Source organism: Anolis sagrei, chromosome 4 (assembly GCF_037176765.1).
Source record: "Anolis sagrei isolate rAnoSag1 chromosome 4, rAnoSag1.mat, whole genome shotgun sequence".
Classification (NCBI taxonomy): Eukaryota; Metazoa; Chordata; class Lepidosauria; order Squamata; family Dactyloidae; genus Anolis; species Anolis sagrei.
Genome location: NC_090024.1, coordinates 60218765 through 60233299, shown reverse-complemented (window position 1 = coordinate 60233299; position 14535 = coordinate 60218765). Strand labels below are relative to the sequence as shown.

The following is a 14535-nucleotide window of genomic DNA, read 5'->3' as shown; positions in this document are numbered from 1 at the left end:
GTGGGTCCCCAGGTGTTTTGGCCTACAATTCCCAGAAATCCCAGCCAGTTTACCAGCTGTTAGGATTTCTGGGAGTTGAAGGCCACAACATCTGGGGACCCACAGGTTGAGAACCACTGCACTAGCAGAACTCTTTGTCTGAAGAGTTGAAATAGCTATTCCTAGACATAGAGCCAGGATGGTTTGAGCGTTAGGCTAAGACTTTGAAAGACCATGATTCAAATCCCTATTCAGGTACAGAAAACTAGACTGATTTGGACAAGTCACATTCTCTCATCCACAAAGGAAAGCATGGGCAGAAACCCCTCTGAACAATTCTTGCCTGGAAAATCCCATGATAGGTTCTCTTGTAGGAATATTTGGTATTTATAGCAGAGTGCAGCATACATAAGCTTACTGAAGGAAACGGGAGAGAAAACACGCAGAATGCTCTGTTAAGGTCTAAAAAGGTAAAAAACTTACTTTTATTATTGCAGATAATAAATAACATAGAAAAGTATTATATATTCAAAAGAAAAACTACTTAACTTTAGTACAAGTGTTCTAATGATAAGTTTCAAGTCTATATGCCAGCCATCTTGAGGCAGAAAAGCCTCACACTGCTTCATTCTCAAACAAAGAGTGGAAAAGCACACAAAACCTATGGGAAGAAAATGGAAGTGACTTTTACAAGAAGGCAAGAAGCAAAACACCTTGAGTTACAAATGTATAAGAAAAGAAGGGAAAAACATGAAAGCAGGTGTGCACCACGGGGTTCTCTCTGCTCCTAATTGCTCTCTATATAAGCATTGGTGCTTCTTCACTTCCAATATCCTATATAGTAGGCATAAGCCAGAAATTGCTTGAATTTACACAACAACACTGTATATTCATGGATTCCATAGGATACATCCATGATAGTTAAATTGGAGTCATACAGATATAATTGTGAAGGGCAAAAGTGAATGAAGTGAGGCCTGTTTAAATTTTTCCTGTTTTGTGCCTTCAGATCTTACCCACGTCTGTTCAAGGTACAGATCCCCATTAATTTCCTAGTTCCCAATCCTGTCCTCATGAAAATTTGCTGTTTTGGACCGCAGTTTTCAGCAGTCAGCATGGAGAGAGAAAGAGAAAGAGAGAGAGAGCAACACTATTTTTTTTTGTTTGATGTGGTTGTTGTTGTGTATCTTCAAGATATTTCTGACTTATAGTGACCTCATAATGCATTTTACTTGGCACGGATGGCATTACAGGCTGCATATATGAAGCATGGTCTGGAGAGATATGAGGGATCACATTTCCTCTGTCCAGAAACAGTCCGTCAGGGCACCTCGCACTGCTTCCCCCTCTGTTTTCTTCTGCTCCGCATTGGCCTCCATGGGTTCTGCCTGACTGGGAATCACAGGTTGGGGCACCTTGATGTCATCCAGTGCTCTCCCATTGGTTTCACAGATATTGTGCAGGATCACACAAGCAGCAATGACTGAGGGTACATTCTCTTCGGACACCTCAAGAGGTGCTGTAAGACATTGCCATCTCCCTTTAAGGCGTACAAATGCCATCTCGACCACCGCCTTGGCATGACTCAGGCGCCTGTTGAAGAGCACCTGCTTTTTTGTCAGTTCTCCTGAGTACGGCTTCATCATCCACTTCCTGATGGGGTAGCTGCTGTCTGACAGCAGCAGTGGACCAATCTGTGTGTCCCCCACAGTGATGGTAGGGTTGCCTGGCACAAAGACCCCTGCCTCCATCTTCTCAAAGATGGCAGAGTTCTGGATCACTTTTGCATCCAAGTTGTTCCCGCTCTGGCCAATCTCTATGTTGATGAAGCGTCCTGTGTGGTCCGTAACACCCTGCAGCAGGACGGAATATGCGTGCTTCCTGTTGCTGAAATGTCCCCCTTGCCTCACGGGTGACACAATCGCACAGTGGCACCCATCCACAGCACCCACCACCTGAGGGAATCCCAGCTCAGCGAATCCAGCCATGATCTGCAGCCAGGAAGAGGGGGGATGGGGGGGAGGGGAGAAGGATTTGACAATTAACATAGAATCATAGAGTTCGACGAGACCACAAGGGCCATCCACCCTGCCAATGCCTGAACACACAATGAAAGCACTCCTGAGAGATGGCCACCCAGCCTCTGCTGAAATACCTCCAGAGAAGGAGACTCTCTCTCACACTCCAAAGAAGCATATTCCAGTGCCAAACAGCTCTTACTGTCAAGAAGTTCTTTCTAATGTTTAGGTGGAAATTTTTCTGGTAATTTGAATCCATTGCTCCATGTCCTAACCTCCAGGGCAGCAGAAAACAAGCCTGCTCCCTCCTCAAGGCTCTCATGTCCCCTTCTCTGACAAAGACCTTTTTATTCAGGCCTTTAAAGAAGATCAAGTTGGGGTATATGTGTGTAGTGCTTCAGCTTTACTTATCTGAATGTATCACCCCCTATGAACCATCTCGGAGATAAAGATCATCAGGAGAGGCCCTGCTCTTGGTCCCACCACCTTTGCAGGCGTGACTGGTGGGACAAGAGATAGGGTCTCCTCAGTGGTAGCCCCTTGGCTGTGGAACTCCCTCTCCAGTGATATTAGGTCAGCCCCCTCCCTCCTGACCTTCCACAAGAGAGTGAAAACATAGTTTTGGGATCAAGCCTTTGGAGAACAATTGTAGTGCAATAGATGAACTTGGAATTATGTGCAATGACTATTGGAATGGCCTGGATTATGACTGCGGATGGTGTGGTTTTAATAGTGATTGTAATGTTTAAATTCATTTAATTTATTTAATTTTGATCTTAATTTTAACCTAAATTTTTTATTTTAATTGTACAGGCACTGAATTGTTGTCTACCTGTAAGCCGCCTTGAGTCCCCTTCGAGGTTGAGAAAGACTATAAATATAATAAATAAATATTTGCAATTTATATTTATGAATTTTAACTGTGAATTTTTAATGCCATTGATATTTAATTATGTTTTCATGTTTGTATATTTGTAGATTTTAAATTGTATTGAAATGCTTTTTAACGGAAGCTGCTTTGAATCTCCTTTGTGGAGAGAAAAAGTGGGAAATAAACAAACATAATAAGAATTATTCTTTTCTCCAAGCTTCTTCTCTGGACAGGTTCACACATGGGAAAACTACACCCCTCCAGGTGTTTTGGCCTTCAACTCCCATGATTCCAAAACACCTGGAAGGCCAAAGTTGGCCTATGCCTGTTATAGCTCATCAAAACAAACATGCAAAACAAACATGCCACAATGGCCTCATACATGGGCCACAGGGAACCACATTCCCATGGTATATGGTTTCACAACCTATCTCATGGGGAAAGGATGAGTGCTGTTAGGATCTGGTGGCATGCAAAGAGAGTTGCTATGTTGTTTACAGCACTGCAGATGTGGAATGTAAGTGGGATCTGTGCCTCCTCTGTATGCGTGCTTTGGAACTGTGGCCTTATTTACACTGCTATATAAAATCCAGATCATCTGCTTTGAACTAGATTAAATAGGAGTGTAAACTCATATAATGTCAGCCTAGTTAATATCACTGACCACATAACCAAATTAGGACTTAATCACACTAGAGAATGGATCCATTTTAAATCCAGTTTCTGCCTCCTGCAGAATTCTGGGGCATGTAGTAGTTTAGGGAGGGCGGGTCCTGGGCCTCACTAAACTACAAACCCCAGAATTCAAGATTTATGGTGGATCCATGCTCTAGTGTGATGAGGCACTATTATATAACATTTCTAAGCTGAAGAGCCGGCGTTGTCCGTAGACACCTCCAAGGTCATGTGGTTGGAATGACTGCATGGAGCACCTTCCTGCCGGAGTGGTACCTATTGATCTACTCACATTAGCATGTTTTCGAACTGCTAGGTTGGCAGAAGCTGGGGCTGACAGCGGAAATTCACGAAGCTCCCCTGGATTCGAACTTGCAACCTTTTGGTCAACATGCTCAGCAGCTCAGCGCTTTAACCCACTGTGCCACTGGGGGCTTAACTAATTTATGACACCATAAAACATAAAGTGTGCATAAGAATGAGGAAGTACTCCATCAAAAGATACAGTGTCACAAGTGGGTGGTGAAGCTGGAAAAGCTGGAATGTTATATTGCCTCTGTGTCTGTCTATATATATATGTTGTATGTCTAAATGGCATTGAATGTTTCCCATGTATATGTGTATTGTAATCCGCCCTGAGTCCCCTGCGGGGTGAGAAGAGCTCAATATAAATACTGTCATTATGGGTGGGTGGGAGTGAAGGGGGGCCCCCTACCGACCTCGTGGGCGTCCCCAAGGCGGACGATGCGGGGCAAGAGGCTCATCTCCATGGCCAGGACGACGGTGAGGAAGATGTTCCCCACGGTGGCCCTGCCCACGCCGAAGTGCTGGGCGGTCTTGCGGTAGGAGCACTGGTTGGCCAGCATCCAGATGCCGATGGCCACCCTCTTCTGCACGGGGATGGCCCTCCTCATCTGGGTGTCCCCTTTGGCCACCTCGGGGGCCAGGGCGGCCACCACCTTCTGGAAGGTCTCGCGGGGGAGGCGGAAGTAGTGGACCCACTGGCGGTCGTCCTCCTCGTGGAGGGAGAACCTCTCCCACCAGTCGCTCTCGTTGGGGTAGACCCACCAGCGGCGGGGCGTCCGCGGGATGGTCATGAGGTTGGCCAGCGTGCTCAGGGTCTCCAGGTGCGCCGCCGCCATCAGCCTCACCGCCGCCCGCTTCCCGCTGCTCCTCCGGTAGAGGACACGCACGGGATCCTGCGCCTCGAGGGCAGCCCGCGGGGGGCGTGGGGGGGACCTGCGCTTGGGTGGGAACATCGCCGCGCTGGCCGCCAGCGTGGAGTGGCGCATCGCCGTCAAGGCCACCGGCAGCTCAGCCGGAGCCGAATCCATGCCGGCCATGGATACAATGTATTGTTCCTCTTCCTCAGGCGGATGTTTTCCTGACCACTTCCTCATACGTCATCCCGCAGCAGCCAATAGGGTTCTCTATGGGCGGAGACAAGGTCCTGAGAGCATCCCAAGGGGCTCTGCAAATGCGCGGGTTCTCAATCAGAGCATTGTTGTGAAGTCTGGGATTGACAAGGAGAGAGAGTTGCCAGATGAACAAGTTGGGTTCAGAAAAGGCAGAGGAACAAGAGACTAAATTGTCAATATCCTCTGGATAATTGAGAAAGGCAGCGAGTTTCAGAAAAATATCTATTTCTGTTTTATTGACTACTAGCCGTCCCCTGCCATGCGTTGCTGTGGCCCACTCTGGTGGTCATGGGGGTTCTGTGTGGGAGGTTTGGCCCAATTCCATCGTTGGTGGAGTTCAGAATGATCTGTGATTGTAGGTGAACTACAAACCCCAGCAACTACAACTCCCAAATGTCAAGATTCTATTTCCCCCAAACTCCACCAGTGTTCACATTTGGGCATATTGAGTATTCGTCTAGAGTTTGGTCCAGATCCATCACTGTTTGAGTCCACAGTTCTCCTTGGACCTTCTTGAAGCAACACCAGAGGCACTCTAAGTGACCAGCTACTGATCAAAGGACATTTAATAGAATACAAAGTCTGCAAACTGTGTTTTGTTTGATTGTTTGTTTTTAATGCAATACAACTGTTTTGGTTTGCTCCTTACACGATAAATAAAATAAAATCTACCTACACAGTGCTCTCTGGATGTAGGTGAACTACAACTCCAAAACCAAAGGACACTGCCCATCAAACCCTTCCAGTTTTTCTGTTGGTCATGGGAGAACTGTGTGCCAAGTTTGGTTCAATTCCATCGTTGGTGGGGTTCAGAATGCTCTTTGATTGCAGGTGAACTATAAATCCCAGCAACCACAACTCCCAAATGACAAAATCAAATTTTTGAGTGAAGGACATACATTTGGTTTGTTAGGTGTCTTGTGTCCAAATTTGGTGTCAATTTGTCCAGTGGTTTTTGAGTTCTATTAATCCCTAAATGAACATTACATTTTTATTTATATAGACTAGCCATCCCCTGCCATACGTTGCTGTGGCCCAGTCTGTGTACATGCGTTTTGTGTGTGTATATATGCATATATGTGTGTGTATATAGATGTGTTTGTGTATATATGGGGTTTTGTGCATGCGTTGTAATGTATTTTTTGCTTTTTAAGTCTCTTCTGCTGTGTTTTTCAGTGATGGTCACTTATTGGCCTGATAAGTTTATAGTGTCCAAAAATGGTGTCAATTCATCCAGTGGTTTTTGAGTTATGTTAATCCCACAAATGAATATTACATTTTTATTTATATAGACTAGCTATACCCGCCACGCATTGCTGTAACTAACCTTCCCTTTCTTTCTTTCTTTCTTTCTCTCCTTCCTTCTCTTTCTCTTCCCTTCCTTCTCCCCTTTCTTCTTTCTCTACCTATTCTTGCTTCTCTACCTATTCTTGGAACACCTCAGCCAGTGAGAGTCCAAAAGTGGCAGGTTCAAACCCAGAACCTCAATCAATGGCTGATAGCAAATGAGAGACTCCCCCCCCCCCCCGGGCACACAGAAAACTGGGCGACATGGAAGGCATTGAACAGGCTGCGCTCTGGCACGACAAGATGCAGAGCCAACCTTAAGAAATGGGGCTACAAAGTGGATGCGAGTGCAGAGAAGAGCAAACCACAGAACACCTACTGCAATGCAACCTGAGCCCTGCCACATGCACAATGGAGGACCTCCTTGCAGCAACACCAGAGGCACTCCCAAGTGGCCAGCTACTGGTCAAAGTACATTTAATAGAATACCAAGTCTGCAAACTTTGTGTTTTGTTTGTTTGTTTGTTTTTAATGCAATACAACTGTTTTGGTTCACTCCTGACACGATAAATAAAATAAAATCTATTCTTGGTCTGCAACTCCTAGCAATCCTCATGATCAATCTACCTACCTACCTATCTCTATCTAATCTATCTATTTGGAGGATTGCTGGGAGTTGCAGTCCAGGAATAGGAAATTGGAAATATGCAGGGATTGGGATGCTCTCAAAGAAATCCAAGAAGAAGAAAGCTTGGAGCTTGGAAGCAGTGCATTTAGATCATCCTCCTCTCCTAAAGGGCCTGGTCTAGGGGATGCTGGGAGCTGTAGTCCAGAAGAGAGTGTGGATATGCTATTGTGTGCTTTATTTGCTAGGGGTAGTCATATTTTGTGCATGCACTGTAGCATCTTTTTGCTTTTTGGCTTTTTAAGTCCCTTCTGCTGTGTTTTTCAGTGTTTTTATGAGTGATGGTCACTCATTGGCCTGATAGGTGTATTGTGTCCAAATTTGGTGTCAATACATCCAGTGGTTTTTGAGTTATGTTAATCCCACAAATAAGCATTACATTTTTATTTATATATAGATTCTAAAGCCTTTGGCTGTGTGGATCATAATAAATTGTGGCAAGTTCTTGGTGGGATGGGGATACCAAGCCACCTTGTCTGTCTCCTGAGGAATCTGTATAATGACCAAGTAGCAACAGTCAGAACTGTCCATGGAACAACAGACTGGTTCAAGATTAGGAAAGAGTTCGGCAGGGCTGTGTACTCTCACCGATTCAACTTGTATGCTGAACACATCATGCCATGTGGGGCTTGATGAATACAAGGCTGGAGTTAAAATTGTTGGAAGAAGCATTAAGAACCTTAGACATGCAGATGATACCACTTTAATGGCTTAAAGTGAGGAGGAGCTGAGGAGCCTTCTAACCAAGGTGAAAGAAGAAAGTGCAAAAGCTAGGTTGCAGTTAAACATCAAATAAACCCAAGATTATGGCAACCAGACTGATTGATAACGCAAATAGAGGGAGAAAACATGGAAGCAGTGACAGACTTTGTATTTCTAGGCGAGAACATTACTGCAGACACAGACAGCAGCCAGGAAATCAGAAGAGGTTTCCTTCTTGGGAGGAGAGCATCTTGATAAAATAGTGAAGAGTAGAGACATCAAACTGGCAATGAAGATACCCATAGTTAAAGCAATGGTATTCCCCGTAGTAACCTATGGATGTGAGAGCTGGACCATAAGGGAGGCTGAGTGACTTACAAGAAGATCAAACCAGTCCATACTCCAGGATATAAAACCCAGCTGCTCACTGGAGGGAAGGATATTAGAAAGCAAAGATGAAATACTTTGGCCAGATGAGAAGACAAGAAAACTTAGAGAAGAAAATGATGCTGGGAAAATGGAAGGAAAAAGGAAGAGGGGAAGACCAAGGGCAAGATGGATGGTTGCTATCCTTGAAGTGACTGGCTTGACTTTGAAGGAACTGGGGGTGGCCACAGCTGGTGGCAGACAGGGAGCTCTGGCATGGGCTGATCCATGAGGTCAGGAAAAGTCGGAAGTAACTGAACAAATAAACAGCAACCACTGGGCTTGACAAGAATGCTTAATTAGGCACGGGCAAATGTGGGCCCTCCAGGTCTTTTGGACTTCAACTCCCACCAGTCCTAACAGCCTCAGACTCTTTATTTTCCCCCCTCAGCTGCTTAACCTCCCAGTCCTGCTGACACAACGGTTTAACCCACTGTGCCATGGGGGTTCCTTAAATGCCACTAACTCAGTGGAATTACTCTCCAGACTGAAAATAAAATAAATATGAAATTATAGAGTGCCCCCTTTTTTTTCTTCCCAGGGGACTTTTATACTGGCATTGGCTGCAGTAATAGTCATCTGTAGGGAAAGGTTACTTTCCTCTTTCAGGATTATTTTGTGGGAGGTAAAACTCAACTCTTATTAACTATTGGGCAGTTAGGAGGGTGGGGGCCCTTCCAGACAGGCCCCATATCCCAGGATCTGATCCCAGGTTTTCTGTTTATCCCAGATTATCTGGCAGTGTGGACTCATATAATCCAGTTTAAAGCAGAAAACCTGGGATCAGATACTGGGACAGAGGGCCTGCCTGGAAAGGCCCTGAGTTTCCCTTCATTATAATTATTTGGCGACTTTTAGAAAAGACAAAGTTCATGTTGTTCTCTAAATGGATCCAGATTACTAGTACTATATTTTCATGTTTGGCTAAAAGTTCAGATGGGGTTACTGTCATACAAATGTGTGTGATTGTATCTCCAGATTAAATGTGATTGTATTTAGTTCCCTCTGAAAGCAGTGGAACCCAAACTTTTCATATCTGATCCAAAGTTAACTCAGAACTAAGCACTTAAGTCTCTGAATGTACTTTCTAAGGAGTTTAGGAGTTCACCTTCCAGTGCAGAAAAGATTGGAGCTGGATCTACACTGAAAAGTGGTTCATTCTCCTTCATCCTGGAGGGTTTTTTCCCCTTTACCTGCTGGCTAGTGAGGCGAACTCTGAAGCTAAAAGAAAACAGACTGAGCAACAAAGGGGCCTTCTGATGCTGCCAGCACCCCCTCCATGTTTTCCTTCTGTCCTTGGCTTGAAGGGCTGTTTCAAACACAAGAAGAAAGAGTCCGGCCAAAATAAACTCCCACCAAGAACTGCCCTGTGGGGAAATGGTCTTAAAGAAATACTACTTTTCATGATACAACTCTTTTTAGTTTTGCCACACATTTTATGTTTCCATTCTTTAGGGAAGCTGTTTGTAGCAATGTATTGGATTTGCACCAGGGGCTCTTTCCAAAGACTTTTGAAATCCAGAGCATGGTTGGCTGAGGCAGTGTGTATCTACACCAGGAATGGGAAAATTTGGACCCTCCGAGTGTTTTGGACTTCAACTCCCACCATTCCTAATAGCCTCAGACCTCTTCCTTTTCCCTACCAGCTGCTTAAGCGACTGAGGGGGGAAAGAAAAGGGCCTGACGCTGTTAGGAATGATGGTAGTTGAAGTCCAAAACACCTGGAGGGTCCAAGTTTGTCCATGCCTGTTGTAGATGTACTCTTGGAAGAGTTTTGTGAAGCAGGGATGGTGGACTGATTCAGAAACATCCTTGGTGTTATAACTGTGTGGTGTGACTAGGCCTTGGGGCTTATCAGTCTCTTTCAAATTTTGATTGGAATCTTTGACTTGTTATTTATTATTATTTACAGTATTTATATTCTGCCCTTCTCACCCCACAAGGGACTCAGGGCGAATTACAATGTACATATACATGGCGAACATTCAGTGCTATAGACACACAGCATATATAGACAGACACTTATTAAAACAAAGCTTATTAAACATTCCAGCTTTTTCATGAGGGTATTCAGGCCACCAGGGGAGCTGTCATTTCACTGTCCATTTGTGACACTGATGAAGTACTTCTTCATTATTTGCAAGCTGCTGGAAATTTTTATGGCATCATAAATTAGCCTCCCCCCATAAGTGGTACCTAAATTTCCTTCTTGACAGATGCAACTGACTTTCGGGCTGCAAAGGTTGACATCAAGCTACACAAATTGGTTGGAAGCTCACTCTGACCTGGGCTGGCTTTTGGTCAGTAGTGATCTTAATGCAGCTGACTCCCAGTCAGCTCAGCTACAGTCCCACTTCAAAGCCTGGCTGGTTGCTACCTGGGGGAATCCTTTGTTAGGAGGTGTTAGCTGGTCCTGATTGCAACTGCAAGGCCATTAAATGCTAATCAAGGTGGGCAATTGCAACATTCACACTTGCCTCAAACAGACAAGAGTTCTTCCTCCCATCTTGGACATTTCACAGATATATAAACCTCACTTGCCTAGTTTCCAACATACCTCACAACCTCTGAGGATGCCTGCCATAGATATGGGCCCATTCCATAACACTTTGACTTGTTTGTTTTGCATTCTGCAGATATTGCTGCATTTTATTGATCTTAATTGGGGGGGGGGGGATGTTTGTGTTGGTTATTGTTGCTTAGTGTTGTTGACTTTGCACTTTTTGTGTACTGCGTTTTGTACCTTTGAGTGCTTTGTGAGTGGCCCCAGTCACTCCAGGAGATGGTAAAATGTGGATTATTATTACTATTACTACTACTACTACTACTACTGCCCCCAAACTGGCTGCATGTAGGGGACCTTTTCAAACCTTATTAGGCTGGTAATTCTTTAGCTACAAGATCTGGGGCAAGTAAGGCAGAAATTGTAACACTAGTAATACAATACTAGGATTACAAGAATACTTACTAAGAATACAGAAAATAGCATTGGCTAGACCACATCAACTCTTAATTTCTTCGATATGGTGATTATGATTTTCTACAGACAACTGGTAGATGTTCTGTGTCTCAAAAATTTAAGCTGATGAGGGAGAACTGGTGCCATCTTTGGAATAAGCAGGTCCAATATACCCAGAAACAGGGCTAATATTTGAGGCACCAAAATGTGTGTTGGCTATTGTTGTTATTATTATTATTACTACTACTACTATTATTGAAGAGCATTTGCCAAAGCACCTCAAATGGTTAGCCCTCTAATTCCACCCGGGCAAAGGGCTTCCTTATCAGACCTGACGGGAGAAAATAAAAATAAATGTGTGGCCGGGCTATAAAGTAAACAGACAGCTCGCCCCTGATGAAAAAGCCTGAGAGGCTGGAGGTTAAAAAGGCAGGTCAAGCTGGAGCCATTAGGGAGGAATCAGAGCCAAGGCATTGCTCCTGTCCTGGTGCTGCTGGGAAGGAAAAAAAGGGGAGGGGGACAATAACTCTTCCAACTTGTGGTTGCTTCTACACTGTAGAACATGGGCAAATTTGGGTCCTCCAGGTGTTTTGGACTCCAACTCCCACAATTCCTAACAGCCTCAGGCCCCTTCCTTTTCCCCCTCAGCCGCTTAAGCAGCTGGTAGGGAAAAGGAAGAGGTCTGAGGCTATTAGGAATGGTGGGAGTTAGGAATTGTGGGAGTTGGAGTCCAAAACACCTGGAGGGCCCAAGTTTCCCCATGCCTGCTGTAAAATGAATGCACTCCAATGCCTCTCCAATGCTCTGCAATCCTGGGAGATGTGGTTTGATGAGGCAGAACACTCTTTGGTAGAGAAGACAAACTTTGTAAAAAAATTGATTTTTAATTTTAACCAGCGGTCCCCATGCCAGGCTGTGGGCCAGTCTAATGATCTGGAAAATAATGTAATGAGAAAGTGTTCATTTCTAATATTTGTCATTCCTTTATGCTTGTGGGTAAACAGTATTTCTTGTTGTTTCTTTGTTAGTGTTGCTGTAGAGATTGTCTGGTTTGCCTAATCTGGAACTTGCAACATTTAATAGCCCTTCTTTGGGGGTCCCTTTCAAAGCTATGATACTATATCCGTCATATACATGTGTGTGTGGGGGGGAATCATATATATCTATCTATATCTATGGCTGGATGGCTCTTTGTCAGGAGGGCTTTGATTATGTTTTATTGCCCTAGTGAAGGAAATTGGACTGGATGGTGTTAAAGCAACATTTCTCAATCTGGGGGTCGCAAGGGGTGTCAACAAAGACCATCAGAAAATACAGTATTTTCTGTTGGTCATGGGAGTTCTATGTGAAAAGTTTGGCCCAATTTCGTCATTGGTGGGGTTCAGAATGCTCTTTGATTGTGAGTAAATTATAAATCCCAGCAATTACTACTCCCAAATGTCAAGGTCTATTTTCCCCAAACTCCTCCATTGTTCACATTTGGGCATATTGAGTATTTGTGCCAAGTTTGGTTCAGATCCATCATTGTTTGAGTCCACAGTGGTCTCTGGATGTAGGTGAACTACAACTCTAAAATTCAAGGTCAATTCCCATGAAACCCTTCCAGTATTTTCTGTTGGTCATGGGAGTCCTGTGTGTCAAGTTTGGTTCAATTCCATCAGTGATGGAGTTCAAAATGCTCTTTGATTGTAGGCGAACTATAAATCCCAGCAACTACAACTCCCAAAAGACAAAATAATTTTTAAGAGATGGCCACTTGTTGGCCTGATAGGTGTATTGTGTCCAAATTTCGTGTCAATTCATCCAGTGGTTTTTGAGTTTTGTTAATTCCACAAACGAACATTACAGTTTTATTTATATAGAAGATTTAAATGTATTTTAATTGTATACTGTGGTTAAGGCATTGAATTTTTTGCCTATTTGTAACCCTAGTCCCCATTGGGGAGATGGTGGCAGATTATTATTATTATTATTATTATTATTAGATAAATAAATATATAAATAAATATTAATATCGGAAATACATAAATAAAACTACAACTCCCATGTCTCAAGGAAGCCTCCAACTGTTCAGACACCAAATGCTTCACTTAAAAAAAATGAAAAAACGAAATAAAGAGACATCATGATATCCTATAACTTTGGGTTTTTATTAGAGCCTTGTCACACTAGAGGGAAAAAATCCACTTAAAATCCGGTTTCTGGCTCCTACAGAGTTCTGGGGTTTGTAGTTCAGGGAGGAGCCTTTAACAGCCTCACTAAACTACAAACCCCAAAATTCTGAAGGAGGCAGAAATCGGATATAAAGTGGATTCATTCTCTGAGTAGCAACTTCCCCCAAACAATGTATACAGCCTTGAACAGGATTGTACTGTAAATTCCAATATAGCAGAGAAGCGTCAGGAGGCTGAAATGAAGTTTGTTTTTTCTTTGCTTTGGCTATGGCTCCCTTTCCCTAAAATTATACTAAAAATGAACCTCCCCCTTTACCTAAACTTCTCATTTAATATGGAATTGGCATTATAGTGTTTATTATAGCATTTTTGTTACCTTCAAATCATACTATGTAACATTTGGGGCGGGGAATCTGTTCCTGGTTTGAGAGTGTTCCTTCCTGTTTAATTGTGTAGTATTTACTTTGAAAGTAGTTGTTCTACTCCAGAAACTTCGTTTTTTGTGGCTGCCACAAACGGTGTTGAATTGGTTAAGACTCAAGGAGAGATTCCTGGAAAAACTATAACGAAATGTGCTTCAGGATGTCCCGCGAAAACAAAGTATTTGCAATTTAATAAACCTTTTCCATGTGTTGTCGAAGGCTTTCATGGCCGGAATCACTGAGTTGTTGTGAATTTTCCGGGCTTGTGTGGCCATGTTCCAGAAGCATTCTCTCCTGACGTTTCGCCCACATCTATAGCAGGCACCCTCAGAGGTTGTGAGGTCTCATACAGCCCGGAAAACTCACAACAACCCAACCTTTTCCATGTTTTATGGCAGAACCAATTAGGAAATGGCATTGATAACCCAAGAACACAAATCGTGTTCGGTAGTATAATCTCCCAGGTTAATTTGGTGGTGCTCTATTTGCTATATAAATTCTTCTCTGAGGATGCCTGCCATAGATGCAGGCGAAACGTCAGGAGTGAATGCTTCTGGAACATGGCCATACAGCCCGGATAACACACAACAACCTATATAAATTCTGCTCGCTGGACTCTTTTCAATTAATACAGAACACTTGGATTTGTTTTAGATCCATTTTAATTGAGATTCATTTTCATATAATGTGTTCAGCAACAGGGAATATTTTCCTTTAAGGACCAAACCTTACTCATCTACAATCGATAAGTTTTGTTTACGTTCAAGTGTCACGGTGGGATATATAGTTACCCGGGAGTAAGTGTCATTGAGTACACAACGGGATTGGTTTCCGAGGAGACCTGAAGTTGGACTGACATTTGCACAATTGCTCTCTCACACGCATATTATATATATGAAGTGAAATCGAAAATGATGGG

The 14535-nt window shown here is 43.6% G+C and overlaps 1 protein-coding gene across 1 annotated transcript; it reads right to left on the bottom strand.

Annotated features, from left to right (window-relative positions):
* Window positions 1–434: 434 nt before the first annotated feature.
* On the bottom strand, window positions 435–4922 carry LOC132774759 (uncharacterized). Its single transcript, XM_060775158.2, has 2 exons — window positions 4263–4922; window positions 435–1970 (listed from the first exon to the last, which is right to left on the bottom strand). The coding sequence occupies exons 1-2, from the start codon at window positions 4884–4886 to the stop codon at window positions 1272–1274; spliced, it is 1323 nt and encodes a 440-aa protein (XP_060631141.2). The 5' UTR covers window positions 4887–4922; the 3' UTR covers window positions 435–1271.
* Between the last annotated feature and the right edge of the window lie 9613 nt (window positions 4923–14535).

Bases quoted from the DNA above. Each gene is read 5' to 3' on its own strand.
- LOC132774759 (XM_060775158.2), bottom strand. From the start codon at position 4,886: ATGGCCGGCATGGATTCGGCTCCGGCTGAGCTGCCGGTGGCCTTGACG. The intron at 1,971-4,262 runs GTCGGTAGGGGG...TCCTGGCTGCAG, and splicing joins GCCTTGGGGACGCCCACGAG to ATCATGGCTGGATTCGCTGA.